The sequence below is a fragment of the Streptopelia decaocto genome (assembly GCF_964273445.1).
Source record: "Streptopelia decaocto genome assembly, chromosome: 21".
NCBI classification, from domain to species: Eukaryota; Metazoa; Chordata; class Aves; order Columbiformes; family Columbidae; genus Streptopelia; species Streptopelia decaocto.
In genome coordinates this window covers 6,842,962-6,868,898 of record NC_138676.1, presented here as the reverse complement: position 1 = coordinate 6,868,898, position 25,937 = coordinate 6,842,962, and the positions used below count along the sequence as shown (strand labels likewise).

The window sequence follows — 25,937 nt, the reverse complement described above, 5'->3', positions numbered from 1 at the left end:
TGTTTTAACATCTGTCCAAGACTGTTACATAAAGTGTCCTTTAGCTGAGCTTTGCTCCTTTTACGTTCATTATAATACTAAAACACACATCCCCAGGATGGGAGCCCCAGGCTCAGCCCGGGACCCTCTCTCAACAAGCATGTGTAGTGGTAAAATGATTATGTAACCAATATGCCAATGTGTGAACACTTGGCTCTTTAGGACTGCCAGGAGGGTCTGAATTTAGGGATAAGATTTGTATATAATAGATGTTCCTTCTCTATCTGTTGTGCTGGTCTCATTCCAGCATCCAGACTTGCACAAATCTGGAATAAACAAGATCTCATCTCTGGGTGTGGGATTGGCTTTGCACTTCAGGTAGCGAATTCACCACGAGCAACCAGGAAGAAGGAAAACAATAAGAAATAAAAGAGGTAGGAGAGGACATAGAAAAGGTTCCAGCATTTCACATTCCTGTAAAGAATGCTTCTCCTCTCAGATCTTTAGCAGGAAATAGATTTGATCAGTTGGGTAAAACAAGCATAGTTTTATCTAGTCAGGTTATAGCCCATAAGGAGGGGGATGGATGGGTGTGGGATTATGATGGCAGTTGAGTCTCTGAAACTCAAAATTGAGTGGAAAGACTTTCGCTGTGAAGGAGACAGTGGAGTCAGTTCTGTGTCTGGAGGTGACAGCCCAGCAGCAGGGACATGGCTGGGAAAGAACCTCTGCCCAAAAGCCCACAGGTCTTACCCAGGAAGAGAGACGAGTTGTCATGTCCATCCCACCTGAGAACATGACGGGACAGCAGCAGGGACATGGTCGTGTATGTCAGAGAAGCTGAAAGGCCAGCAGCACTCATGGGATTTAGAAGATCATGGCGAGGTGACTTCTCTCTGGTCAAGTAAAAGACCACAAGAAGCCTAATGGTTTGGGTTCCCGGCATGAAGGGCAGTTTATGAAATGGTTGAGTAGCAGAAAAAAAGCAAGAAAGAGGAAAAATGTCACAAAGTGACTTGGAAGATGGAGACTGGATATGAGGATGACGATATGTCACTGGAAGGGCAGTGCTGTGGTGCAAGAGGTGACCCAGAGGGAACTCGATCAGCCCATGGTTTGTGTTCCAAAGAGCAGCCAGTGAGGGTGCAGACACAGCAGTGAAGGTGCAGAAATGCTGGGGTGAGAGCAGGTGGGGAAGTGAGATGGGTGTCTGCAGCCTGCAGGGAAAGAGGGGCAGGGGTAGCACCGTGTAGAACAGCCTGTGGTGGAGATGGCAAAGGGCGCTGTAAGGCTGGAAGGGACCCACAGAACCCAGGAAGCTGTTGTCCCAGTGTTGTCCTTCCCTGGGCCTTGCACACCCACATCCCACGGTCCCAGGAAGAGCCCTGAGCCGTGTGTGAGGGACAGGATCCCGCTTCCCATTGCCTGGAGCTCATGGCTCCTCCTTTCTGCTTCAGAAAGCAAACCAAGGGGTTTCTGAGGATCAGAGCTGAAGAAAAGACTCAAAGGAGACCTCATGGTGGCTACAGCTTCCTCACAAGGGGAGAAAGAAAGGAAGGTACTGATCTCTTCTCTCTGGTTACCAATGATAGAACCCAAGGGAATGGCAGGAAGATGAGACAGGGGAGTGTCAGTGGGACATGACGAAAAGGTTCTTCCCCCAGAGGTGCTGGACACTGAACAGGCTCCCCAGGGAGGTGTCACGGCCCCAACCTGACAGTGATCAAGAAGAGACTGGACAACATCCTCAGACACACGGGGTGACCTGTGGGGTGTCCTGTGCAGGGACAGGAGTTGGACTCCATGATCCTTGTGGGTCCTTCCAACTCATGACATTCTAAGATTCTATGAAACACTAGGTCAAAAGTCCATGTTTTCATTGTGCAGATGAGTTGTAAACATACACGTCATGTGCCTGTCCATAGTGTGTATGTGGTGAGATGAACCCAAGTGAGCACAAATGCTGTCAGCTATTCCTTGGGCTGCCATAAAGGTCAGTGGGACAGAGATGGTGTTCAGGGGTCTCTTCCAACCTGCGTTATTGTAGGATTCCATGAATCTTTTCCTTGGAGAGCTCTTTCATGTCAGAATAAACAGGAAGAAGAAAAAAAATCAGAGGCAGAAGCAGAGATATAAAATGCCCCAGAGTAAATACAGCAGCTCCTCTGAGGAACGTTTCTCCACTCAAACCCTTGATAGGAAATCTATTGGATACATTTGATGAAAGCAGCTCAGTTTGATCTGCTCACACACTGGACCACAAGGAGGGTGATGGTGTGTACGATGTCATGTGGTCACTTGTGTCTCAGGAACTCATAGTCCAGTAGGAACCAATGGCTGTGGAGGGCACTGTGAGGCCACTTCTGCCTCTGCAGGGGATTGGCCAACAGCAGGAACATGGCTGGGAAAGGACTGTGAGGTCACACACACCAGACGAGCAATCGGGCCCAATCAGCATGGCTGGATGAAAGGCAGGTCCTGCTTGACCAGCCTGATCTCCTTCTGTGACAAGGTGACCGGCTGAGCAGATGAGGGAAAGTCTGTCGTGGGGAGTGAATGCGCCACACGGGCTGTGGGTGTTGTGTCCTTAGACTGCAGTAAAGCCTTTGACACCGTGTCCCACAGCATCTCCTGGAGAAGCTGCAGCTCGTGGCCTGGATGGTGTATCTGCGATGGAGGGCTGGACCAAAAGAATTGTGGTGAACAGAGCCAAATCCAGTTGGCGTCCGGTCACAAGTGATGTCTCCAGGGCTCAGTATTTGACTCAGTTCTATTTAAGCTTTATCAATGATGTGGATGAGGGGATCGAGTGCACCCTCAGTCAGTTTGCAGATGACACCAGGTTGGGTGGGAGTGTTGATCTGCTGGAGGGTGGGAAGGCCATGCCAAGGGATCTGGACCCACTGAATCATTGGGCTGAGGCCATTTGTATGAGGTTTGACCAGACCAAGTGCCGGGTCCTGCACTTGGGTCACAACAACCCCAGGCTCAGGGAAGAGTGGCTGGAAAATTGCCTGGTGGAAATGGATCAGGGAGTGTTGATCGACAGCAGCTGAACATGAGCCTGTGTGTGCCCAGGTGGCCAAAAGGGCCACCAGCATCCTGGCTGGTATCAGGAATGGTGTGGCCAGCAGGACTAGCGTGATTGTGCCACTGTTCTCAGTGCTGATGAGGTTGCATCTTGAATCCTGTGTTCAGGTTTGCGCCCTTCATCATAAGAAGGACATTGAGGCACCAGAGAGAGTGCAGAGAAGGGAACGGAGCGGGTGAGATTCTGGAGCACAAGTGTGATGAGGAGTGGTTGAGGGAACTGGTGGGTTCAGCCTGGAGAACAGGAGGCTGAGGGGAGACCTTCTCGCTGTCCACAACTGCCTGAAAGAAGGTTGAACATGGAGGGGGTTGGTCTCTTCTCCCAAGTAGCAAGTGATAGGACAAGAGGAAATGGCCCCAAGTTGTGCCAGGGGAGGTTTAGATTGAATATTAGGAAAACAATTCTTCCTGGAAAGGGCTGTCAGGCATTGGAACAGGCAGCTCAGGGCAGTGGTGGAGTCACCATTCCTGCAGGGGTTTATAAGATGTTTAGACGAGGTTCTTAGGGACACGGTTCAGTGCTAGATTTAGGTTGTGGTTGGACTCAATGGTCCTGAGGGTCTCTTCCAACTGAAACAATTCTATGATTCTCTATTATCAAATGGAATATTATTCTATCACATCTTCTAAGTGCTCTTCACACACCTGCCTCTTCACCTACAGTCCTGAAACTTATCTAATTAGATGCACAAGTGTTGAATACTAATTGCAAATGATGAAAGCACCATCACTCTATCAGTCTGGTCTGATACCTGCCAGTCCCAGGCAAACACCTCAGGTACACTGGGGTTTCTCGAGGTTTGCCCTGGGTGCTTATAGTGAGGCCATGGAGCTCAGCCCAAAAACTTGAGAATTCTCCATAAAGCTTAAAAACCAAACCAACAACAACAACAACAAAAAGAACAAAAAACCCCACCCTCTCTTTTTCATCAGATGAAATAATTCAATATTTCCAATAAAATGTCTGCGGAATTTCTATCCTGCCAAAATATGAATTTTCAGAATGTGTACGGACTGTGGGAGATGAAACGTTGGCCTTTCCCTGTGCTTGCAGTGCCAGAACTCTGTCTATCACTACGTGTATTTAATCCCCTGGACATCCAGGAGTTTCCACCTGTCCTCACCCAGCTCACCGTGTCTGAACTCATCTCTTCAGAAGCCTGTCTGGACATTTGCACTTTCCATCGCTCCCCAGAGGTTCTTCACCTCTCACTCTTGGCTCATTCAGAGCTCTCAGCTCTCACTCTGCTTTGAGCTTCAGGCAGGTAAAGTCTTTCAGCAGTTGCTCTTGTACTCCCTACAGGCAACTCTTCAATTATGGCAATGGACCTCGCTGGAAACTACATAATTTAACCACAGAACTGAGAAACATCATTAAGTTCTATTGTGTTTTCTTTTTTTTTTATCCTTTTTTTTTCTGTTTCCTCTAATTAAAAATTCCCCGGTGCCTGTTTACATTCAGTTCTCTAAGGAAACATGAAGCAATTCCTGCGAAGAAGCTGTAACAATCAGTGCAAACTTCAGGGCAGAATCTGATGTAAAGAAATGTGCTGTAAATCCCAGGGGCCAATGAGCAGAACAGGGAGTTTGGGGAGCTGGTTATAGATTTCCTGCTGACAATCTGAGCAGAGAAATGTTCTTCACAGAACTGCTCTGTTTATTTGAACCCTTTTAGGTCTCCTCCTCTGCCTGTATTTTTATTTTCTTGTTCCTCCACCTCTTCCTTCTTCCAAAACCTTTCCAAGGAAAAGATTCCTTGAATCACAGAGTCACTCCTGTTAGACCATCATCTTGTCTCACTGTCGTGCTCGGGGCAGGGTGACCCAGGTGAGGTTGTCCAAGGCCTCTGCCCAGCTTTGCACCATCCACTAAGGAGCTGAAGGTTCACTGCATCACATCATTCAGGGGAGAATAGAGACGTGTTGGCCCAAGTGCTGGTCCCTGAGGGATTCCACCGGTAACTGGCTGCAGGAAGACTTGTCCCATTCCCTTCCCAGGGAGGAGATGGACTGACCAGCCTGTAATTCTCACAGTTCTCATTCTTGCCCTTCTTGAAGACAGGTTTGACTATTACCTGTTTCAAAGACCTCAGAACGTCCCTGATTGATTTGGCACATTTGAGACCACAATCCAGAATCACGGGTAAGGATGACGTAGCAGACAGGAGCATGTAAGATTGATCTGCTGGGGCCAGTGGGGTTTGTTCTGGAGTCACATACAGAAACGTCAGGGTCTGTCAGGTGTCCACATCTGAACTGTCCTCATGGACTCCTTATGCATGCAGGGATGTTCAGAGACAGAGTCTGTCCCTTTTACACAGAGGCAGGAGTCACAGTGTCCCTCTGGCCTCCTGTTGCCCATCCCAAAGGACGAGAGGCACCTCAGCCCTGTTGTGTGTCCCCCTGCTCTGCACTCATCTGAGATGTCCCACATCATGAGCAATGGACACAGGGATCACAGTTCAAGGAAGAAGATCCCAGTGGATGATTTCCCATGGGCTGTTACTCCCAACGTGAAGTGACCTCAAGACACTGTCTGTCCCACAGGCCTTCATGGAATCCCAAGGAACAGCTGATGGCATTTGTGCTCACTTGGTTAGTAGATCCAGAGAGGTTCTCTTTCCCCTCTACTCCTCCCTGGTGAAACCCCATCTAGAGTATTGCGTCCAGTTGTGGCCCCTCCGTTCAAGAAAAACAGGGAACTGCTGGAGAGAGTCCAGCATAGGGCAACAAAGATGATTAAGGGAGTGGAGCATCTCCCTTATGAAGAAAGGCTGAGGGAGCTGGGTCTCTTTAGTTTGGAGAAGAGGAGGCTAAGGGGGGACCTTATTAATGTCTATAAGTCACAGGGAATTGCAGGAAGATGTGCCAGGGGAGGGCCAGTTGGACATGAAGAAAAGGTTCTTCACCCAGAGGGTGCTGGACGCTGGAACGCTGGATGCTGTCACAGCCCCAAGCTTGACAATGTTCAAGAAGAGACTGGACAATGTCCTCAGGCGCACGGTGTGAACTGTGCAGGGACAGGAATTGGACTCAATGATCCTGTGGGTCCTTACAAATCAGGACATTCTATGATTCTGTGTATCCCTGAGGCAATACTTAGAAAGTACATTGCCTCAGCTCCACTTTCCCATCCCTGACTGTTCCACCCTGACCAACTCTTTCTGGTTTGTAAGTGTGAAGTCCCACAGGGCACCTCACCCCACTGACTCCTCAGTCACCCGTGTCAGGAAGATGTTGTCAATGAGCTCCAAACCCTCCTGGATGGCTGGTACCGTGCAGATATTGGGATATCTCAGGTCTGCCATGAGGACACGGCCCTGGAAACATGAGGCTTCTTTCATTTGTCTGAAGGAGGCCTCATCTAATTCCTCTTCCTCATCAGTGAGTCTGTAGCTGATGTCCAGTGACCACAACACTGCCCATGTTGTTCTGCCCTCTCATGCTGGCTCCTCAGTGTTCAGCTGACATTGTCTGTCCCCAGGCAGAGCTCCACGCATTCCTGCTGCTCTTCCACATGAAAGGAATCAACCCCTGTGACTCCAGCTGGATCCCTGCAAGTCGATGAGGCCTGATGAGATTCATCCAAGAGTGCTTAAAGAGCTGGGTATGTCATGACAGAACCTGTGCAAGAGAGATGGGAGATTTGGGGGAAGGGAGAGAGACTTTGCCAGAAGAGATGAAAAAAAAGGTAAAATGGGTTTTGGTGATGTTCTTGTGAAAACACAGACTGTGAAAACATTTCTGTTTAGCCCTTGTCGTGGTTTAGCCTGAGCTAGCAATCACAACCACGATAGCTGCTCGTTCACTCCCACCCCCCAGCCCCAAATGGGGGAGAGAATCAAAAGCGAAGGGAGAAACTCCTGGATTGAGATAAACACGGTATAATAAAATAACAAAATAATACTAATATACCACCACGGCTAGTAACACATATAAAATGGAAAATTGAATATAAAATAAGATACTCAATGCAATTCCTCACAAGCTCCACCTGCACCAAGCAGCCGGTCCAAGAAAGAGAGAGAGCAGCCTGGTCGTGAACACCTGATCCCAGGGGAAGAGGGAAAAGTGCAGAAAGGCCCAGAGGTCATTGAAAAATGGTAAAATGGCAAGAGGTCAAACCAAAACAAACTCCCAAATGGAACTCCACCGAAACACAGCAGAACTGAAACAGCTCTCGATTTCTGCATCCAGAAAACCCTGCCCTCCTTCAGCATGAAGCCTGATACTAATGTCATGGAATATTCTCATTGGTCAGTCTGGCTGTCAGTCAAGCTCTGTCCCACCCATGCCTCCCTTCCCAGCTGCTTCGCACCTGTGGGCACAGCGCTCAGAAAGACCTTGGCTCCCAGACAGCAACTAAGATAATAGGCTCTTGTATTCTCTTTGTTCCACTTCGAAACCACTGGAAAGTTACTTGGAGAAAAACATTATCTCTGTCCCGGGGTGTTATCTGATTTCTCCCAAACTAAATCCAAACAATGACCATGCTAGCTGCAAAAAGGTTTCTAACTGCATGAAGAAAATTAACTCAGTTTCAGTCAAAGCAACACAATGAGATTTGAGCAACCTTTTCTAGAGGAAGATGTGGGTCAGGGGGGGTAGAACTAGATGATCTTTAAGGTCTCTTCCAACCCAAATCATTCTGTGATTCTAAGGGAAGAGGGAGATGTGTTTCATTATCCTCTCCACAAGATAGAATACCTACCCCAACACAGTAAAGACATCAATACCAGGGCAAAGAGCGCAGACTTTGTTTGTATTAACATGTTCCCAAGCTCAGCAAAATCAGGAGATAAGTAGCACAGACAGAAAACTCAGTGACCTGCACGGACACTCTCCACCAAATAGCTACTATAACTGTAGCACCATTAATACAAAACTGCGCTTGTCTCATGCCCCACGTTGGGCACAAAAAGGAATGTAGTGGGTTAACCTGGCTGCCACATTTTAGTTCCACTAAAACACTCAATCACTCCCCTGCTCGAGAGGACACGGGGAAGAAAAACTCATTGTTTGAGATAAAGGCAGTTTAATAAAGAAAAGCACAGACCGCCTGTGGAAGCAAAAGGATTTATTCTCTGCTTGCCATCAGCAGGTGATGTCCAACCCTTTCCCGGGAAACTGGGCATCAGTTCACGTAGCAGTTGCTTCAGAAGGCAAATGCCTTAATTATGAATCCCCCCTGCACACCTCGGCCCTTCTCATGAGCATCACAAGAGGACAAGCAAGCTCCAGCTGGTCTGACTATACTGACTGACTTCCATGGTCATGGGGAACCTGAGAACGTTCCCTGCTGTCATCAGGGGAAGACTCAGAGGGGAAGACACCACAACACCGTTCGGGTTTCCACTCTCCTGCATGGGAGTTCAGGAGGTCTCAGGTCTGACCTCCTCCCCACAGCACGTTCAGCTGTGGAGTGAGACCACGTTGCTCGAGGCTTTACCATGTGGGGGCTGGAAAACATCCAAGGACAGAGACAGCACAACAAAGCTGGGGAAGCTGCTCCAATGCTCTGATGCCTTCACTGAGAAGGATATTTTCCTTATCTGCAGCCTGAACCTTCCTTATTTCAACATCTGACTATTGTCTATTATCCCCCTGCCAAGCGTCTCCATAACAAGACTGGCTTCACCTTCTGGAAAAACCTCCCCGCAGGGACAGAGAGGCTGTTACAAGGTGCCCAAAGCCTTCTCTTCTCCAGGCTGAACAAGGCCCTTTGCCTCAGTTTCTCCTCCCAGCAAGTGTCCCAGTCCCTGAGCATCTTAGCAGCCCTCCACTGACCTCTCTCCCAGTTATCAACATCTCCAGGGGTTAGTCTATGCCAGGTGCAGGACCTGCCCTTTGTCCTTCTCTGTCGTGATGTTCCTGACAGGACAGCCCTCCTGCCTATGAGGTTTCCCAATTTAGCATCATCAACAAATGTGGTGGGAGTTGTCTCCTCAAGGTCACAGATTATCAAAGTATTAAACTGCCCAGGTCTCAGCAGAGTCCCCTGTGCTGCCCCACAACCCCCCAGTAAATCCCAGTGGTCTCGAGGTTGGGCATGAGACCCCTTCACCACTGCTCTGTCAGCCTGATATCCAACTGTTTTCACCCATCTGTTTGTCAACCCATCCAACTGTAATGGCCTACCTCGGGTACAAGAACATTGAGGGACACCATGCCAAGAGCCTTGCTGAAGCTCGGGTAAATGCCATCCACTGTTCTGCCCTCACGCAGAAATGCAGTTACTTCATCATGAAGGCAATCAAGTTTGTGAGACATTAATTACCCTTGCTAAGTCCATGCTGATGGCTTTCGGACACATTTTTCTCTAGTAGGTGCCCAGAAATGTCACCCAAGAGGACTCATTGGACAGGTCACTCCTCACCAAAGTGTTCTTGTACAGCTTGCGGCTCCCTGGCTGGCACTTCTGGCTGCAACATTGGTTTGTTTTCACTCACAAGAGACCTCTACCAATCCTGTGACCTTTCCAAAGGCATATTCCAAAGATGTGTTGATCTCCCGCAACATCCTTGCCACTATTGTGCCTGTTATATGGTGTATTTGATTTCTGTGATCTTTCACCTATTTTCACCTGTCCTGATATAATGACTGTTTCTAAAGTCCCATTTTCAGTTGCAGACTCTCTACACAAAGACCCTTTTCATTATTCTCCAGTTTTCTTTTTCTCTTATTCTTTATTCATTCAGATTGCTCTCAACTTGCCAGCTGCTGTTTTGAACTTCAGGTAGTTAAATGTTTGCCTGTTTTGCAGTAGTCTAATTGTCTCCTTAGTCAACACTTTAATTATGTTTGTATCTTTATTATTTTATCTGCTTACCTAAAACATTTCTCATAAGATTATCCCTTGTTGAAAGACAACCTCATTAGAGGCAGCTTGTACTTAACTTATGGTGGAGGAGTGTGTTTTATTATTTTTGAAGCTCAATTGTGCTTCACTTTTCTTTGTTTGTAATTAGGAAAAATCATTTGGTGCCTCTGTGCAGCCAGTTTTCTAGGAAGAGCATTTGGGAGATGATGCAAAGGAGCTGTAACATCCAGCTGCAGAGAAATGTGGACAAATCTGATGTAACAAAAAGTGAGAACAAGTCCCAGGGGGCAACGAGAGAAAGGGTGAGGTTGGGCAGGTGAGGAGGAGCGTTGTCCATACCATGTTGGATGTCAAGGGACTGCTTTTCCTACCTGTCCAGACCTACTGAGGAGACATTCTGGATCATTATCAACCAGAGAACACTACTATCACCTCTTCACTGAACTGAAAAGGAACATAATATGCCCTTCAAAATACAGAATAATTTCTGCTAGGTGTATTTTGAAATCTTCCTTCTTTGCTACATTATGAAACAGCTCAAATTAGTTGTAGTGCCTTGAAGACTTGAAGAAAATTACAGGAAGGGAAATAGTTCATTAGTACTTCCTGTATTTTAATGAGCCCCACGGTGTATTTGGCCCTTAGTCCATGAACTACAGATACTGAGAGGAGACTGAACAAATCGCTCAGGAGGTGGAAGTCAGAAGCGCAACTCAAAGTACCTTGAAACATTGATTGACCCCACTGAGGGTCATTATTGACAAAGACTCTCCATGGACTCATTAGAGAAGATAATTGAAGGTTGTGATTGCAGGTAGGAAAAGGCACTGTACAGGTCATTCTGCTATGGAGAAAATCCTTGATTTGTTTACCAGCTAAAGGCCAAACCCTGACCCCAGGCCCTGGGAAGGCAGATCCCTCATGCCTGGCTCAGGCTCTTCCTGGAGCAGTGGGGTGTGAGTTTGAGCAAGGCCGAGTGTAGGAAACTGTACAACCCCTCCTGGCTTCCCCAAAAAGGGGCAACGAGAATCAAAGCTCAGAGCCTCAAAATAGAGTTTATCCTGGCAGGTCTCAGAGACAGATACAATTGTCATAGCCAGGGGGACAAAGACCTTGGTCCTGTGTGGCCTTTCAGCCTCACCAGAGCCCTTGGCAATCTCTACTTCAGGTTACTTATACTGTCCCTTCGGGCACCTTTGTCCCTTCAGGCTGTTGACGTCCATCTTGCTTTCCTACCCAGCTCTCATCCCAGTATTTCCTACTTTCACTGATGTCTCTCCACCCTCTCTGGTCTTTCCTTGAAGCACAAAGCCATGGGCTGATCCAGACTCCCTCTGCGTGACCTCTTGCACCACAGCACTGCCCTTGGACTGAGATGTCTTTTTCTGAATCTCTAATCTGAACCTTCCAAGTTGCAATTTGTGGAGGTTTCCTTCTCTTTCTACTACAAAGAAAAGCTCCATTATCTCTGAAACCACCCTTCAAGCAGTTACAGGCTACTGCTACAGTGCCCTGAGCTTCCACTTCCCCAGGCTCAAGAAGCCCAGGTTTCTCTGCCTCTCTCAAAGGCCCCAAACCCCATCCTGGCAGATCTCTGAAGTTTCTCTAGTTCCTCTCCATTCCTCCAGAACAGGGAGTCCCACACCCAGACACACTAGCCCAGATGTGGCCACCACAGCGCTGATTCAAAGGGGACGATAATTCCGTTGCTTGTTTGGCCACACTCCTCCTAACGCAGCCCCACATGCCCTTGGCCTTACTCATAGTGAGCATGCACCACTGGCTCGTATGGCATCCCTCGTCATGCCCAGGCCCTTCTGCTCAGAGTCACTCCTGAGCTGTTCAGGTCCCAGCCTGCCCTCATGTGTGGGGTTATTCTGCCCCCAGTAAAGAACCGGCAACTTCTCCTTGTAAAATTTCATGAAGTTTTTATTGTCGAATCCCGGAGTTTCTCAAGGCTCTCCTGGAGTGAAGCTCTGCTTTGCCAGCTGTTAATGAGTCTGTATAGATGGCCGATCTGATTTGTGGTGCCCCTGACAAGATCAGAGTGTCAGGCATTACAAGCCACTCCAGATGATAGAAGGAGGTACTAGTTTAGTTGAATAGCTGACCAAGGGAGGAATCCCCATGGTCAAAAGCTGAGAAAGATCGAATGAGAATACAAAGGAAGCCAAACTCAGGCCAGGGAGGATATCTTGTTGGTAAGCAAGAAGCTATGGGAGGCTGTTTTTATGTCTTCCCAAAGCCTTGTCCTCTCCTGGCTTTTCACTTTCGAAGTAAAGGTACACAATGGGCTGCATTAGTGGCCAACCAGACGAGGGAGCTGTCATCCCCCTTGACTCAGCACTGCCAGATGGTTGAGGGAGGTCATCCTTCTTCTCTACTCAGCGCTGCTACAATTTGTCTTGCTCACTTCCCTCAGGGTTTTCTAGCCCCTCCACATCTTCCAGCAGTCCTGCTTTGTCTTCTTGAGAAAAACGTATCCAGGAGGCCATTCCCACCGTGTTGGATCAGGGAATACATTCTACTTTCCCTTAAACCAAAGACTTCTAGTAGAGGTCCATGGCATTCAAAGTGACAACCAGGGCCTAAAATTGTGATGTTTCCTCCAGCTGTCTAAGGGACAAATGATCCTCTCCCTAACCTTCATCAGGAGGTTCTGTGATCCTGACCAGAAGACCATTGTACCTGGGCAGTTAGAGGCCCACATAACAGTAAACTAGAGTAGACCCAGGGCTGTGCCCATGCACAGCTTGGCCTTCAGTCTGTGTTGTGCTGAGCACACAGTTCTGCAGGTTGCAGGATAGACTGGGTTACAACAGAAAAGTCTGCAGGAAGCTCCCACCTGCTGCCAATGATTAGGCCAACTGCATGTCCTTATCTTTATGTAAAACTGCAGCAACAAATTCACATGTGAAGAGCCCCTTTTAGGGCCAGTAGAAATGACAACTTGATTTCTTTCCTTGTAAGAAAACAAAGTGATCAGTGGAGCGAAATGGAATAACCCTTCCAAGGATGAGTTCTGCAAGACGAGCTGCACCAGCTGACCAGGCAAAAGTGACCTCACCAGGATCTTCCAAGCCACATGCCGTTCAACTCCAGACAGAACTGACCTCACAGCCACCTCCACAGTCCCATGCTGCCTGCTGGAGTAGGAGTTTCTAAGGCACAGCTTTATTAACAGCACTAAGGCCATGTACCAGCAAGTTGGTCATGTTCTCTTGTTTTATGTGAATAATTTGAGGCAGCCACTTAGCAAAGCAAATTTTGTTCTGTATTTAGAGTGTAACATTCTCTCTATGTACTTCTGTTTCACTGGCTTTTCTTAAACCTCTCCCTGTTCTGTCTTCAAAGAGCTCTCCAAGGGAGAGATTCTTTACATCATAGAATAACTCAGATTGGAAGAGACCTGAATTTCATCTTGTCTGACTGTGCTGCTTGAGGCAGGTGAACTCGATGGGGTAGCTCAAGGGCTCCCCACAGTTTGCCTTTATCCACAAAGGACCATAAGGTGAGTTCTATCCTATCATATAGGACGATAATGAAGATGTTCACAGGTGTTGGCTCAAGTGCTGGTCACTGAGGGATGCCAACAGTGACTGGCTGCCAGGAGGAGTCCATTCCACTGATGGCATCTGGGCCTGACCATCCAGCCAAACTCCCGCACACATTCTCGTCTTTATTTTCCATCCAGATATGACTAATACGACCATGGTGGACCATGTCAAAGGCCTTGTTAAAGTCCAGGTACACAACATTCCCTACTTTCCCCTCCCTGCACTCTTTTTTGTTTCCTTCAAGTGCCTGGAGATGTCTGGAAGAGCATTTGCCCCATCACTTCCCCAGGGACTGAGGTGAAGCTGCCCAGCCTGTAACTCTACCAATCATCTTCCTTTGTAACCTACTTGAAGACAATTTTGATATTTTATTTCTCAGAGGACCATGGAACCTCCCTGATAGCCACAACTTTTCTGGGGTGTTTGAGAGACAGAGACACCAGCCAGCTCCACCAGCAACTCTCTGCCCCTTCCCACACCAAAGGCTTTCTCTATATCCTGGCCTTCCAGGTGAGTTTCTGGGACACAGCAAATGCCGTCCAGGTCCTCTGGGCCTGTTCAGAACACAACAGGAGGTCAAAAACTCTGATGGTCTCTGTGTGAACCTCAAAGCTTTCCTGACATTTTTTCTCAGTGCTTCACTTCTGCTCAACCTTTCTGGTTCTTGGGCTGCAGGTTGAGCAGGGATGTGAGGATGGTGTAGAAAAAAGGCTTTGTCAAACTGTCTCAGGAGTGCTGTTCTGGCATCATGCAGTCAAGCATGGGAATGCTGTAGAAAACAGTGGCACTGGTGAGGTGAGAGGGCCAGGTGGAGAAGGTCTTCTGCCTGTCTGCACTGGGGTGAAGAGCAGCAATGCATTCACAGGATGCCCATGTGAATGGGAAGAGGAAAACTGGCTCTAAAATGCAGTTTATGAAAACGTGAGTGCCACGGTATTACTGCAGGAAGCCTCCAGCAACGTGGCAAAATCGCAGAAGTTATCAACTCCATTGAGGTCACAGAATATCTAGGGCAAGAATGAAATTATGAAAATAGAAATCCCCGTAGCCAAGGCGCAGGTGCCTTCTGGAGACAGATCATCCAGTGCATGACTCTTCCATTCAGGTGGTTTCTTAGGGAAGTTACTCTCAACATGAAGTGAACTCAATACACTGTCCCACAAGCCTCCATGGCCTCCACAGCAATAACTGATGGCGTTTATGCTCATTCGGGTTCATCTCCCCCACCACACAATGTGCATGCTCACATCTCGCCTCATTGAAAATTTGGACTTCTGATCTAGTCCATTGGTGTCCTTCCATGGAGGGAAGAACAACCTCTCTCAGCTGTGGTGAGAGGACAATGATCTACAAGGTGGTTGCAAGGGGCTGGTCTGTGACCATTGTCCTGGGGTAGGTGCCCCATGTTGTCCAGGAGCTTGGGCACAGACCAGACCCTGCTCTGCTGGTCTTTCACGTCTCTCCCAGGAGGCCTGGCTGTGTGAGAACATTGCTGTGTGCCCGCACCATGCACACTCACACACTTCATCTTTTCACGGGTGGTTTCCTCTCTGGGGCACTTTCCAGCCCAGCTCCTCGCCAGCTCTCCCCACATCCTGCTCTCACTCCAGCCCAGCAGGAAAGCCCAGTCTGGGCAGTCCCTGTAGAGTGAGATGGAAGAAACAGGTCAGTGACAGTGTCTCTCTGGCCGCCACGCCCAGGATGTCCCGATGCCCGGCAGCCTCCAGCACCCTGTGCCAGCCCCGCTCCCCAGGACAGCACCGAGTCCTGGCCCCGTGGCTCTTCAGGCAGCTCCTGCTGTCCCATGGACAGGGCAGCCTGCCCCAAACTGGCACCCACGGCAGAAAAGGGTTTCTCTTTCCGTGCCTGCACACACACGGTGCCCTGCTCTTCTCCTGGGACATCCCATCTCCCCACAGAGCCTTTCCCCAAGGAGAGCACATCTGCACTGGCCTGGCCAGCTGTTCCTGCACCCTGTTCCCACACTCCCCACAGCCCCCGAGCTGGGGGTTTTGCTCTGTGCAGTGAGTGAGCTGTGATGCCCAGGCTGTGGTGACTCTGCAGGGACATACTTGTCAGGTTGAGAGACAGACCCAGCTGATGTTGGTCACTGTCACTGTGATGGCCTCCCACACGAGCTCTGAGGTGGCCATGGAGGGTGCTCAGAGCTGCCCTGCCTTATCCACCATCTGCCGGGGTGCTGGCCACCAACAACCACAACCTGAACCACCAGCTCTAAGTCCCTCGAAAGCCAAACTGGGACCCTGATCTCATCCCACTGAGCCCATAGAAAATACAGAAAACAAAGCCTTTTGAGGGTCTATTCCTTACACATATTCTTGAGAGAGACTATGGAAAAAGACCTAAGCCTTCGAGCACTGTGCTAAGGAGATCCCCTTGCTGATGGAGATGCTGTTCTGGAGGTCACCTCTGTCACAGAAGTGCCCATTGCCTGTCCCTGCCTGTGGTCACAGGACTGACACGCAGCGGGTCTGTAACCAAGGGTCAGGAGTGCTCAGATCTTACACCAACACAAGGGCTCATAGGAGAGTGGGGAAGCAGAAGGAGAACAGCTCTGGAAAGGACAAGGCTGGTGCTCCCTGGCAGAGCTGCTGTGCTGAGACTGTTTCCCTTCAATAATTTCTTTACTACTTCTCTAGCTTTGTTGGTCTGGCATGGGAGAGCTTCAGGTCTGTGCTGGTTTGACTGAAAATGAGTTAATTTTCCTCATGCAGTTAGAAACCTTACTTTTTCATAGCTGGCATGGTCATTATTTGGATTTAGTTTGAGAACAAGAGATAACACCCAGGACGGAGTTGATGTTTGCAATTGCTCTGGTCTGAGAGCCAAGGACACTCTGAGTGCTCTGCCCACAGGTATGAGGCATCGAGGAAGGGGGGAGGGACGGGGCAGAGCTTGACTGACATCCAGGCTGACCAATGAGAGTGTTCCATCCCATTAGCCTCACGCTTCATCTTTAGGAGAGTTGGGATCTTCCGGCCTCTCTCTCTCAGGCGTTCTTGCTCTTGGGCTCTTTTATTTCTCTTGTGAGTTCTTCCTTAGTTTTTTTATCGGAGCCAGGGGAATTCAGTTCATGATGTTTAATTTGGCCTTTTGCCATTTTGGAGAGGCCTCTGCGCTTTTCTGCGTTTTTTCTCTCTTTGGGATCAGCTGTTGGGACCAGGGTGCTGCTTCCTGGGACTGGCTGTGTGCAGACAGAGTTTGTGAGGAATTGCATTGCGTAGCTTTTATCGCTATATTATATATATATTTACTAGCAGTGTATTAGTATTTTGTTATTTTATTAAACTCTGTTTATCTCAATCCAAGTTTCTCCTTTCCCTTTCGAGGGAAGGGGGTGAGTGAGTGTCTATCGTGGTTTTATTGCCAGCGCATTCAGTCTTTGCATTTTGGTTACTGATACTTTGGTGACCCAAGTGACACATGTGGAACTTGTCTGTCTTTCGGAGGGACACCAGCGCATTGAGCCTTTGCATTTTGGAAGCTTTGGTAACTTGGATAACTTTAAAAAAAGGGAAAAAGAAAAGAAAAAAAAAACTAAAAAGAAAAAAGAAAAATAAGTAAATTAGAGAAAAACGAGAAAACACTAAATAAAAGAGAAAAACAAGAAAACTGTAATTTGATAAAGGTACCTTTAGTGATTTGTTGTTCATGCCTTAGTAATTGTATCGTTGTTTGTGTCTTTAGTGATTTGTTGCTGTTGTTACTTGTGTCTTCGGTGATTTTCCAGTCCAATACTTATGGTTAACTAATTGTCTGTTATTGTGATTGTGAAATAGGTAGTGGATAATGGACAGGAGGGATTTGGAAGGAATCCCCTCCCCGCCCCAGGTTGTATTTTGTGACATTGGAAAGAGATTGTTTGACTCCCTGGGGAACAGCAACCGGGGAGAATCTGATTGAATTTTATAATCAATGGAGGCCACTGTAAATAATATGAATATGCTGCACAGATCGAGGTGGGTATACTTTGTGATGTGTAGTATAGTAATGCATTACGTGTAATATATCATAAGAAGTATATTTTAAATCATATATTGCCTATTGCATAATGCATATTACACAATAAATAAGGATACATAGGCATTATATTTATCCCCTTCAGATCCGTTTGTTTTGACCCTTGAACAGGATAATCAGGGAAATAGATTGAAACACTGTTGTGTAGGGCAGATATTGGGAGGGAATATACAGGGAACATTAGATCAGAATTGTCCCTTGGTCCATCCAGGGTGGGATCATTCTTAAATCTAGTGACAGGCTGAATTGTTATTGACAGTGGATTTTATACAGGATTAGGCACACTGTACCTACAGATATAAATATGCCAAAACTTTTTGAGATTAAACAGGATTGTAAGGAATCTCCAACTGGGTTTTTAAACCGTCTTAAAGAGACATCTAGTTACAACAAATGATTGAAAAAAGGTTTAATCAGGTAATAGCTATGCAATTACATACTGCTATGGCTATGCACTTATTAAACACAAAGGGGAGATGTGGCAGTGTGTTAAGATCGGGCCTGTGAGAAACTGTGAGAGTCGACAGTGTGAGAACAAGCACTAGTGGAAAAATACAAGCAGCAAGTACCGTATGCTGCATGATACATCAAGGACAGAGGGACTGATATAGGATTGATACATCAAGGACGGAGGCATAGCTTATGATAGACAAAAACTGGTTTTATGACAGTAACTTTGGTAGGAACACGAAATAGATCGCTTATGTAAAAACTCACTTGGCAAATCAGCAAATGCTTGAGCAAGAATCATAGCAAGTATAAATGCAAGCCTGAGTTTGTAATAAATGTCTCTCATTGCACCTTCCCGAGAGTCCGTGCCTCATTCACTGCACCCTCACTTGCTGTTTGTTGAAACACAAACCATGGGCTGATCCCGACTGCCTCTGGGTGACCTCCTGCACCACAGCACTGCCCTTCCACTGACATTTCTTCCTCCTGATATCCAGAATGCACCTCCCAAGTTGTCCTTTTCAGTTATTTTTTTTCCCCTCTCCAGCCTCTTCCCACTACCATGGAAAGCTTGACTATCTCAGAAACTGCTCTGCAGGCAGGGACCCCAACCTGTCAGACTTCTTGTGGTCTTTAGCCTGACCAGAGCGAAGTAACCTCACCATGGACTCCTTATGCACCCATGGATGTTGAGAGACAGAGTGTTTCCCTTGTACACACAGATGCAGGAGTCACTGTGTCTCTCTGACCTCCTGCTGCCACTCCAGGAGGCTGGGAGGCACCTCAGCCCTGCCATTTGTCACCCTACTCTGCACTTACATGAGATGCCTCATGGCATAAAGAATGGACACAGGATCTTCTGTTCCAGGAAGCACATCCCAGTGCTACATTCAGGTGGTTCCCCAAAGGATGTTACTCTCAACATGAAATCACATCAAGACACTGTCTGTCCCACTGACCTTCATGGAACCCCAAGGAACAGCTGATGGTGTTTCTGCTCACTGGGGTTCATCACCTCAGAAGCACTTTGTGCGTTTGTTTACATCTTGTCTATACAATGCAAACATGGACATCTGACCTACTCATTAGTTGTGCTTCCAGGGAGGGACAAAGAACCTCTTCAAGCTGAAGTGAGAAGCCAGTGCTGGAAATGGTGGTTGTGAGAGGCCGGTCCATGATGATTGACCTGCAGCAGGTTCTCTAGGGTGTCCAGTGGACATGGGCACAACCACTCAGTGAGAAAATGATTTATGTTATATATGCTATGCAGAAGATTATGGGCAGTTTATTGCTTCATAAAACAGCCATTCATTAGTTGCCACACTGAGTCCTTGATCTCCTTGTTCCTTATACTGTAGATGAGGGGGTTCACTGCTGGAGGCACCACTGAGTACAGAACTGACACCACCAGATCCAGGGATGGGGAGGAGATGGAGGGGGGCTTCAGGTGGGAAAATATGATAGTGCTGACAAACAGGGAGACCACGGCCAGGTGAGGGAGGCACATGGAAAAGGCTTTGTGCCGTCCCTGCTCAGAGGGGATCCTCAGCACGGCCCTCAAGATCTGCACATAGGAGAAAAAGATGAAAACAGAACAGCCGAACGCCACTGAGAAAGAAATCACAAGAACCCAGACTTCCCTGAGGTAGGTGTCTGAGCAGGAGAGCTTGAGGATCTGGGGGATTTCACAGAAGAACTGGCCCAGGGCATTGCCCTTGCACAGGGGCAGTGAAAATGTATTGGCTGTGTGCAGCAGAGAATAGAGAAACCCAGTGGCCCAGGCAGCTGCTGCCATGTGGACACAAGCTCTGCTGCCCAGGAGGGTCCCGTAGTGCAGGGGTTTGCAGATGGCAACGTAGCGGTCGTACGACATGATGGTGAGGATAGAATACTCTACTGCAGCTAAAAAGACAAACAGAAGGAGCTGTGCAGCACATCCTGTGTAGGAGATGGTCCTGGTGTTCCAGAGAGAATTGGCAATGGACTTGGGGACAGTGGTTGAGATGTAGCCCAGGTCAATGATGGAGAGGTTGAGCAGGAAGAAGTACATGGGGGTGTGCAGGTGCTGGTCCCAGGCTATGGTGGTGATGATGAGGCCGTTGCCCAGGAGGGCAGCCAGGTAGATGCCCAGGAAGAGCCAGAAGTGCAAGAGCTGCAGCTCCCGTGTGTCTGTGAACGGCAGGAGGAGGAACTGGGTGATGGAGCTGCTGTTGAACATTTGCTGATTTTGGCTACGGGAGCTATCACAGAAGAAAAAGACAGTGAGAATTTTTGGGAGATTTCTCTGAGCAAAGTCTAAGCCATTTCTCATACACCCTCCCCCTGTTCCACACCCCCTTGTCCTTTTCCAGACCTTCTCTCAGCTCCGTGTCTGAGCCCTGGGTGGTGCTGGCTGGAGGTGCCGTGAAGAGCAGGGCCTGTGCCCTCTGGCTGCTGAGGAGTCAGCCCTGCTCTGAAGCAGGGGGGTCATGGGAATGGGGGGACAGGGACCAGTCCTGGGGTTCAGCTTTGTCACATGGAGCTGCTCCTGGTCCAGAAATACCTGTCGGCATCTGCACTCCCAGGGATAAGGAAATGAGGTGGCAGAAGGCAGTCTGAGACGTTTGTTTTGTTTACAGCTCCTTCTCCCCTCTCACCCTGGGGAATGTGCTTGGATGTCAGAAACCATCAGCATTTCTGCTGCACTCAAGGAGAACAGAGTGAGTCCTGCAAGGCAAGAGGATGCCTGTGGGTCAGTGCAGGGTGAGGGGAGCTGGTCTGTCCCTCTGTCCTGCTCCAGCTGCCCTGGGCTGGCACCTTTCTGAGATGGAGGGTGATCACACTCCCATGTTACCCTGAAAAGCCACCAGGCACTGCTGAGAGCAGAGGGATCCACCTCAGACCATGACAGGTCTCACCCTTCCCTAAGGTCTCAGCACCCAACATTTAGCCTGGGACACACACGGCTCATTCCCCAGCCCCACAGACTGCATTGCCCACAGCCCACAGGTCAGAGCAAAGCTGGGACACGTGTGCCCATGGACACACCTGCAGGAAAGGACCCACAAGATCAGGCTGTGACTCTGCAGCTGAAACTGCCATCCCCAGAGAGCCTGACGGCAAGAACAAGATCCCAACAGCAGTGACCCAGAGCAGGGGAGCAAGAAGGACAATGCGGTGAGGGTGGGTGTGAGAGAGGCCAGGGCAGAGGCAGCCGGGCACTCAGACAGCGTCACCCTTCCCCAGCTGTGCAGCCACCTCCCAGACACCAACACTGCCGGGCAGCTGCTCTCAGCCCCTGTGCTCTGCAGAGGAACTGGAGCTCTGGCTGCACAGGAGCTGCTTCATGCCTTGGAGCCCCCGGCCCTGAGGGCAGAGGCTTTGCTGGGTGGGACAGGAGGCCAGGGGGCTGCTCACAGGAGGGATCTGACCTGCAGGGGGTCACAGGGACTTTTCTCTCTTCTCCCTCCCATAACAATTCCGGGTTTGGTTTCCTCTCATTTCTGATCATTTCCCTGCTGCCTGGAGATTCTCCCCTGGGAGGTGTTTCCCTGTCCATGTCTCTTGCCTGTCAGTGCTCACAGACCATCCCACCCTCTGTGCCCTCCCCCTGGCCCTACAGATCCTGCCTGTTCACAGGCACTGCCTGGGGGCATCTTCCTGTCTGCAGGCTGGAAAACAGGACAGGTCAGACTAAGGCTGACGGGTCCAGCCAAGGTGATGCAGGTGCTGTGCACAAGCAGAGGGGTGGGGAAGGGATGTCATGAGCCTTCTGGCAGATGTACTAATCACTCAGAGTTGCAGTTCAGGAGTCTCAGTGACTTGTTTAAGCATGAGAGCTCATTTTCATTTTATCCTTTCCTGCACCCCCCACCCCTTGGGAGAGGAAACTGAAAAGACAGGCTCAGGAAAGCTCCTTATCGGTCTGCTAATCCTAACATTGATCTTGTCATTGGGGCATTGCCTTAGAAAAATCCTGCAGGTGATCTGGAGCTGTGAGCAGCACTGACCCACACAGCAGCCTCTCCACAGCAGAAGCACCTTTCCTGCCCTTATTGGGGATGCTCCTTCCCCCCACATCGTGTCCCCACAGCACCACGGGGATCTCCCCCAGACAGGGACCCTGCTCTGCAGGACAGCCCTGGGCACCCCTGGGTGCTCCCCCTGCAGTCACCCTCAGCAGAAGTTGTCATCATTCCCTGTTCCTGTGACAGTGCAGCAGGGAAGCCCTGCTCTGGAGTGTGTTCCTCTCCTCTACAACAGAGATACTGTGAGAGAGACCTGACAGATCCTGTAAATCATGGATTGTACCAGCTTAAGGTCTCCCTCCAGGAAATGCAGCTGCATTGTCCTACAGCCAGCGACTTACCGTGTTACAACTGTGATTTGTCTCATTGAATCCTCAGCAACCAACCACCCCACATTGTCTTTAATCTCTCTCTGTCTGGCTCCTGTGCCCTCGGTGCTGCAGGCAGAGCCCTCAGCCCTGCTGCGTGTGCAGAGGAGCTGCTCCTGGGCAGAGCTGTCTCTCTGCAGCGCTGCCGCTGCCATGAGCTCCCTGTGTCCCAGGAGCCCAGCCCAGCTCAGCAGCACGGGAGCAGCACATGATGTCCCTTTCTCTGTCCCCTCTGGGCTCCCTCCAGGTGTCCCTGGGGCTCCAGTGGCACAACTTCGAAGTTGAAGTAATCAGTAATGTTGATTCTCTCTCTTTTTCAGAGACATTTCTTTCCAGCATTGTATTTTTCATTTTAAAAAATGAATCTGTATGAGAATCATCTTTTATTTTCCTATCATTAGACAGGACACCAGGAATGTTACAGTAAATTATCTAATTTCTGCAAAACGGGGAAGGAATATCTTCAGTTGAATGACTTAGGCATTTTATTCTGGTTTTATACTCCCAGGTCTAGAGAGACATTCATCAATCTCTGGCCATGTCATGTCTGTGCTCTGATTCAAAGCCTTTGCACACATGGGCTCTTGGACACTTGGTACCAGGTTTCTTGTGGCAGGTCAGAGCTGGGCTGGTGCCACATCTGGGGTGGCTCAGCCCAGATGTGAGGCAATGTCCTCATCAGGGACCTGACTGGGGAGCTGGAGCTGTCAGTGCTGCAGACAGAGCTGTGACACGGATGGAATGAACTGCCAGGCAGGGTGGCAGGAGTGAGTTCATCTGGTCTGCAAGGACAGCAGCCTCCCAGCACAGAAACAGCCCAGATCAGAACTCAGTCTAGACCTGGAGGGCAATTCAAGGTCCTCATAATGAGCTGTTACTACTGCAGGAACAGTTAAAGGAGAAACAAAGACACTTTGTAGCTACTGAATAATTTAATAAGAGAAAAAGGTGAGAATCCCTGTGTCCTCTTGTCCTCCCTCTTCACCAGCAATGTGTACCAGGCCTCTGTGACTTGAGACGGGAATCTGCAGAACAAGCAGCAGCAGATGGGGATCAAGTCAGGGTCTGTGTCAGTGTGTAAGTACATGAGTAAAAACAATCGGGATGGTTGGGCTTGGAAAGGTGCTGTAGAAAGGGAGAAACTTTCCAGTCATGAGGACAGTCCAGCACTGGAAGCTGTTTCCCAGGAGTGCGCACCCACTCTGTCCCAGAAAGTGACCAAGATGTGTTTGGATAAAGCCCTGAGTAATCTGGTCTGACCCTGCTGTGAGCAGGAGGTTGGTCAAGACACCTCCTGAGGTCCCTTGGAGCCTGAATGACGCTGTCCTTCCTTCCACTTCATGTTTTCAATTTAGGGACAGCTCTCAGGTACTCCCTGAGCACAGGAATAATTCACATGAGGTGCAGGGCTGCTTTACAAGTGCCCCCAAACAGCCCTGACACACATCTATTGCATCCCTTTTCATTTGCCCTCAGCCAGGTTCTTCTTTTTTGCTCAGTTCATTCCCATCTTGTTGATCCTTTCAGAACAGGTTACTGAAGAGGTGTCAGCATCCATGTACAGAGTCGGCACATCAGCCAGGCAGCAAAGCCACCGTTACAGAAATGGAGATGAGACACCCTTGACCAGCTCCTTGCACCCAGATATCAGCGTGACATGTCTGCTGAGATTGCTGGGAACACCTGAACTGTAAGTGCAGATCATGTGAGTCCTGGTTGGGTATCCTGGCTTGTCTCCTGACCCATGTGGTGCTTCAGGCTGTGAAGAGAATCAAAACCAGCCATTGGACTGGGGTAGTTCCATTTTGCACGTGTCACACAGGGCAGATGAAGGGAGCTCAGAACTCCAGACTCTGCTGCACGGTTGGGACTGCAGAGACTGGAAATGCAGGTGACAGTGTGTGTCAGTGCACACACATAAAGATTCTGGCTTCCTTTGGGCCTTTGCACTGACCTGGGATCTGTTCCTTGGCCACCTTTGTCTAAAAAAGAAACTATTCACCTATTCCAACAACACCTCACACCAGGGAAAAAAAAAAAGAAAAGTCATGAAAGATGCATGATTTTTTGTTAATTCTGTCCAAGACGTGTACTCTTTATATGATTACAAAAAAAAAAAAAAAAAAAAAGGGAGAGAAAAAGCATTATTCTAAGAACTTCTTTCAAGACACAACTGCTGAGGTGTGGTAGATGTTTTGAAGAGCAAGAAGGACTGTTAGGAATGAAATTAAAGAGGTTTAGTTTATCATCATCATCAGTGAGAATAAGGAGTTCCCTGTTACTGTTACTAGTGACAGCACCACTGTTCACAAACACCCTTCAGAGCATCTCCGTTTTTCCTGGGCTCCAAAGCTCATCCTGCTCAGAGTTTGACAGGATTGCTGCAAACCCCTGTGACCCAAATCTCTACAACTGTCTCTCCTCAACAGCCTTTTACCCCAGGAAGGGGAAAACTGCCAATGCAGACACCGAACCAGTGCCCAACCTGCCTGGAGAGCCAGGACAGTTGTGCCACACAACAGACGCCTCTGAGGGAAGCTGGAGGTGATGGGATTGAAATGGTTTCCACCCAAATAATAGAATCATAGAAATATTTAGGCTGGAAAAGACCCTTGAAACATGGAGTCCAACCGTAAGTCAAACACTGCCAAGACCGCCAGTAAAACATGTCTCAAAGCACCACATCTCCACGTCTTTTAAACACCTCCAGCAATGGAAGCTCCAATCCTGAGCTGGCAGGACACCATTGGCTGCAGTTGGACATAAGATACTGGTCATGGCTGTGAGTTCAGCCCTTGCTGCAGAATGTCTCACACCCTCACTGAGGAGGGCAGGGGGCTGGGAGATGGGAGCACGTTTCAGTTTCCAGATCCCAGCACAGAGCCCAAATCATCCTGCCCTTGGACTCAGACATCCCTTCTCCTGAGATGTAAAGCTGGTGGGCCTTTTGTGGATAACCATGTTAAAAGGCATCAATAATCCTTCAAGTGATTGTTTTATTTGTCTAGGAATGTCAGTTTTTAAAGAATAATAGGAGTTTAATGTGCTTACATTTACATTTACATATCTCTAAAATAGTATTGTGCATCTGTGGTCTCCCCTCTGGATATGACAATTAAATAGGTATTTGCACTATAAGGCTCCATACCTCATCCACAAGCACACATCTAAGTGGTTCAGATGATGGGTGGTCTGTCAACCCTCACCCTTTGTGTCCCCAGGTGATGGACACTGCTCATGTGCCTCTGCAGAGAGTGGCAGGAGCTGGATCCCCTTCTCGGGACAGACTCCTTCCAGGAGAGACAGAGACAGAGGGGAACTCATCAGGGCTTTACGGCATTTCACTCGGCATCAGATTTGACATATTGGGTGCTGTCCTGTGACTGCCCTTTCTGCACAAATCATCATAAAAAGAAAACTATTTAGTAATACATGGTCATAAAGGGGCTGTTATGGACAAGAAAGCTCACCATGAGCTATGGAGAGTGTGAGAAAGTTTATAATAAACACCAGGAAGAACCAAGAAGCTCGAGGCCTCTTCTGAAGAGCGGGACACATGAGCAGACGTGATTGGCCATTGTAGGTGTGGGAGAGGGTCAGGGCATGTCAGGGAGAAGCAATGAGAT

General features: G+C 48.7%; 1 protein-coding gene across 7 annotated transcripts in view; it reads left to right on the top strand.

Annotated features, from left to right (window-relative positions):
- The first annotated feature begins 8,720 nt into the window (after positions 1–8,720).
- Positions 8,721–25,937, top strand: part of LOC309448792 (uncharacterized protein) — a 168,113-nt gene continuing 150,896 nt past the window's right edge. For 2 of the 7 annotated variants that reach the window (XM_082070547.1, XM_082070548.1), the window contains exons 1-5: positions 8,721–9,260; positions 9,395–9,501; positions 10,037–10,190; positions 10,534–10,702; positions 13,827–13,955. In XM_082070547.1, coding sequence (XP_081926673.1) covers positions 9,198–9,260; positions 9,395–9,501; positions 10,037–10,190; positions 10,534–10,554 — 345 coding nt within the window. In that variant the 5' untranslated portion in view covers positions 8,721–9,197 and the 3' untranslated portion in view covers positions 10,555–10,702; positions 13,827–13,955. Of the gene's footprint in view, positions 9,261–9,394; positions 9,502–9,619; positions 10,383–10,533; positions 10,703–13,242; positions 13,363–13,826; positions 13,956–14,120; positions 14,158–15,919; positions 15,986–25,937 lie in introns of those variants that run through there. The other 5 variants (XM_082070549.1, XM_082070550.1, XM_082070551.1 and 2 more) reach the window with 5 other exon arrangements.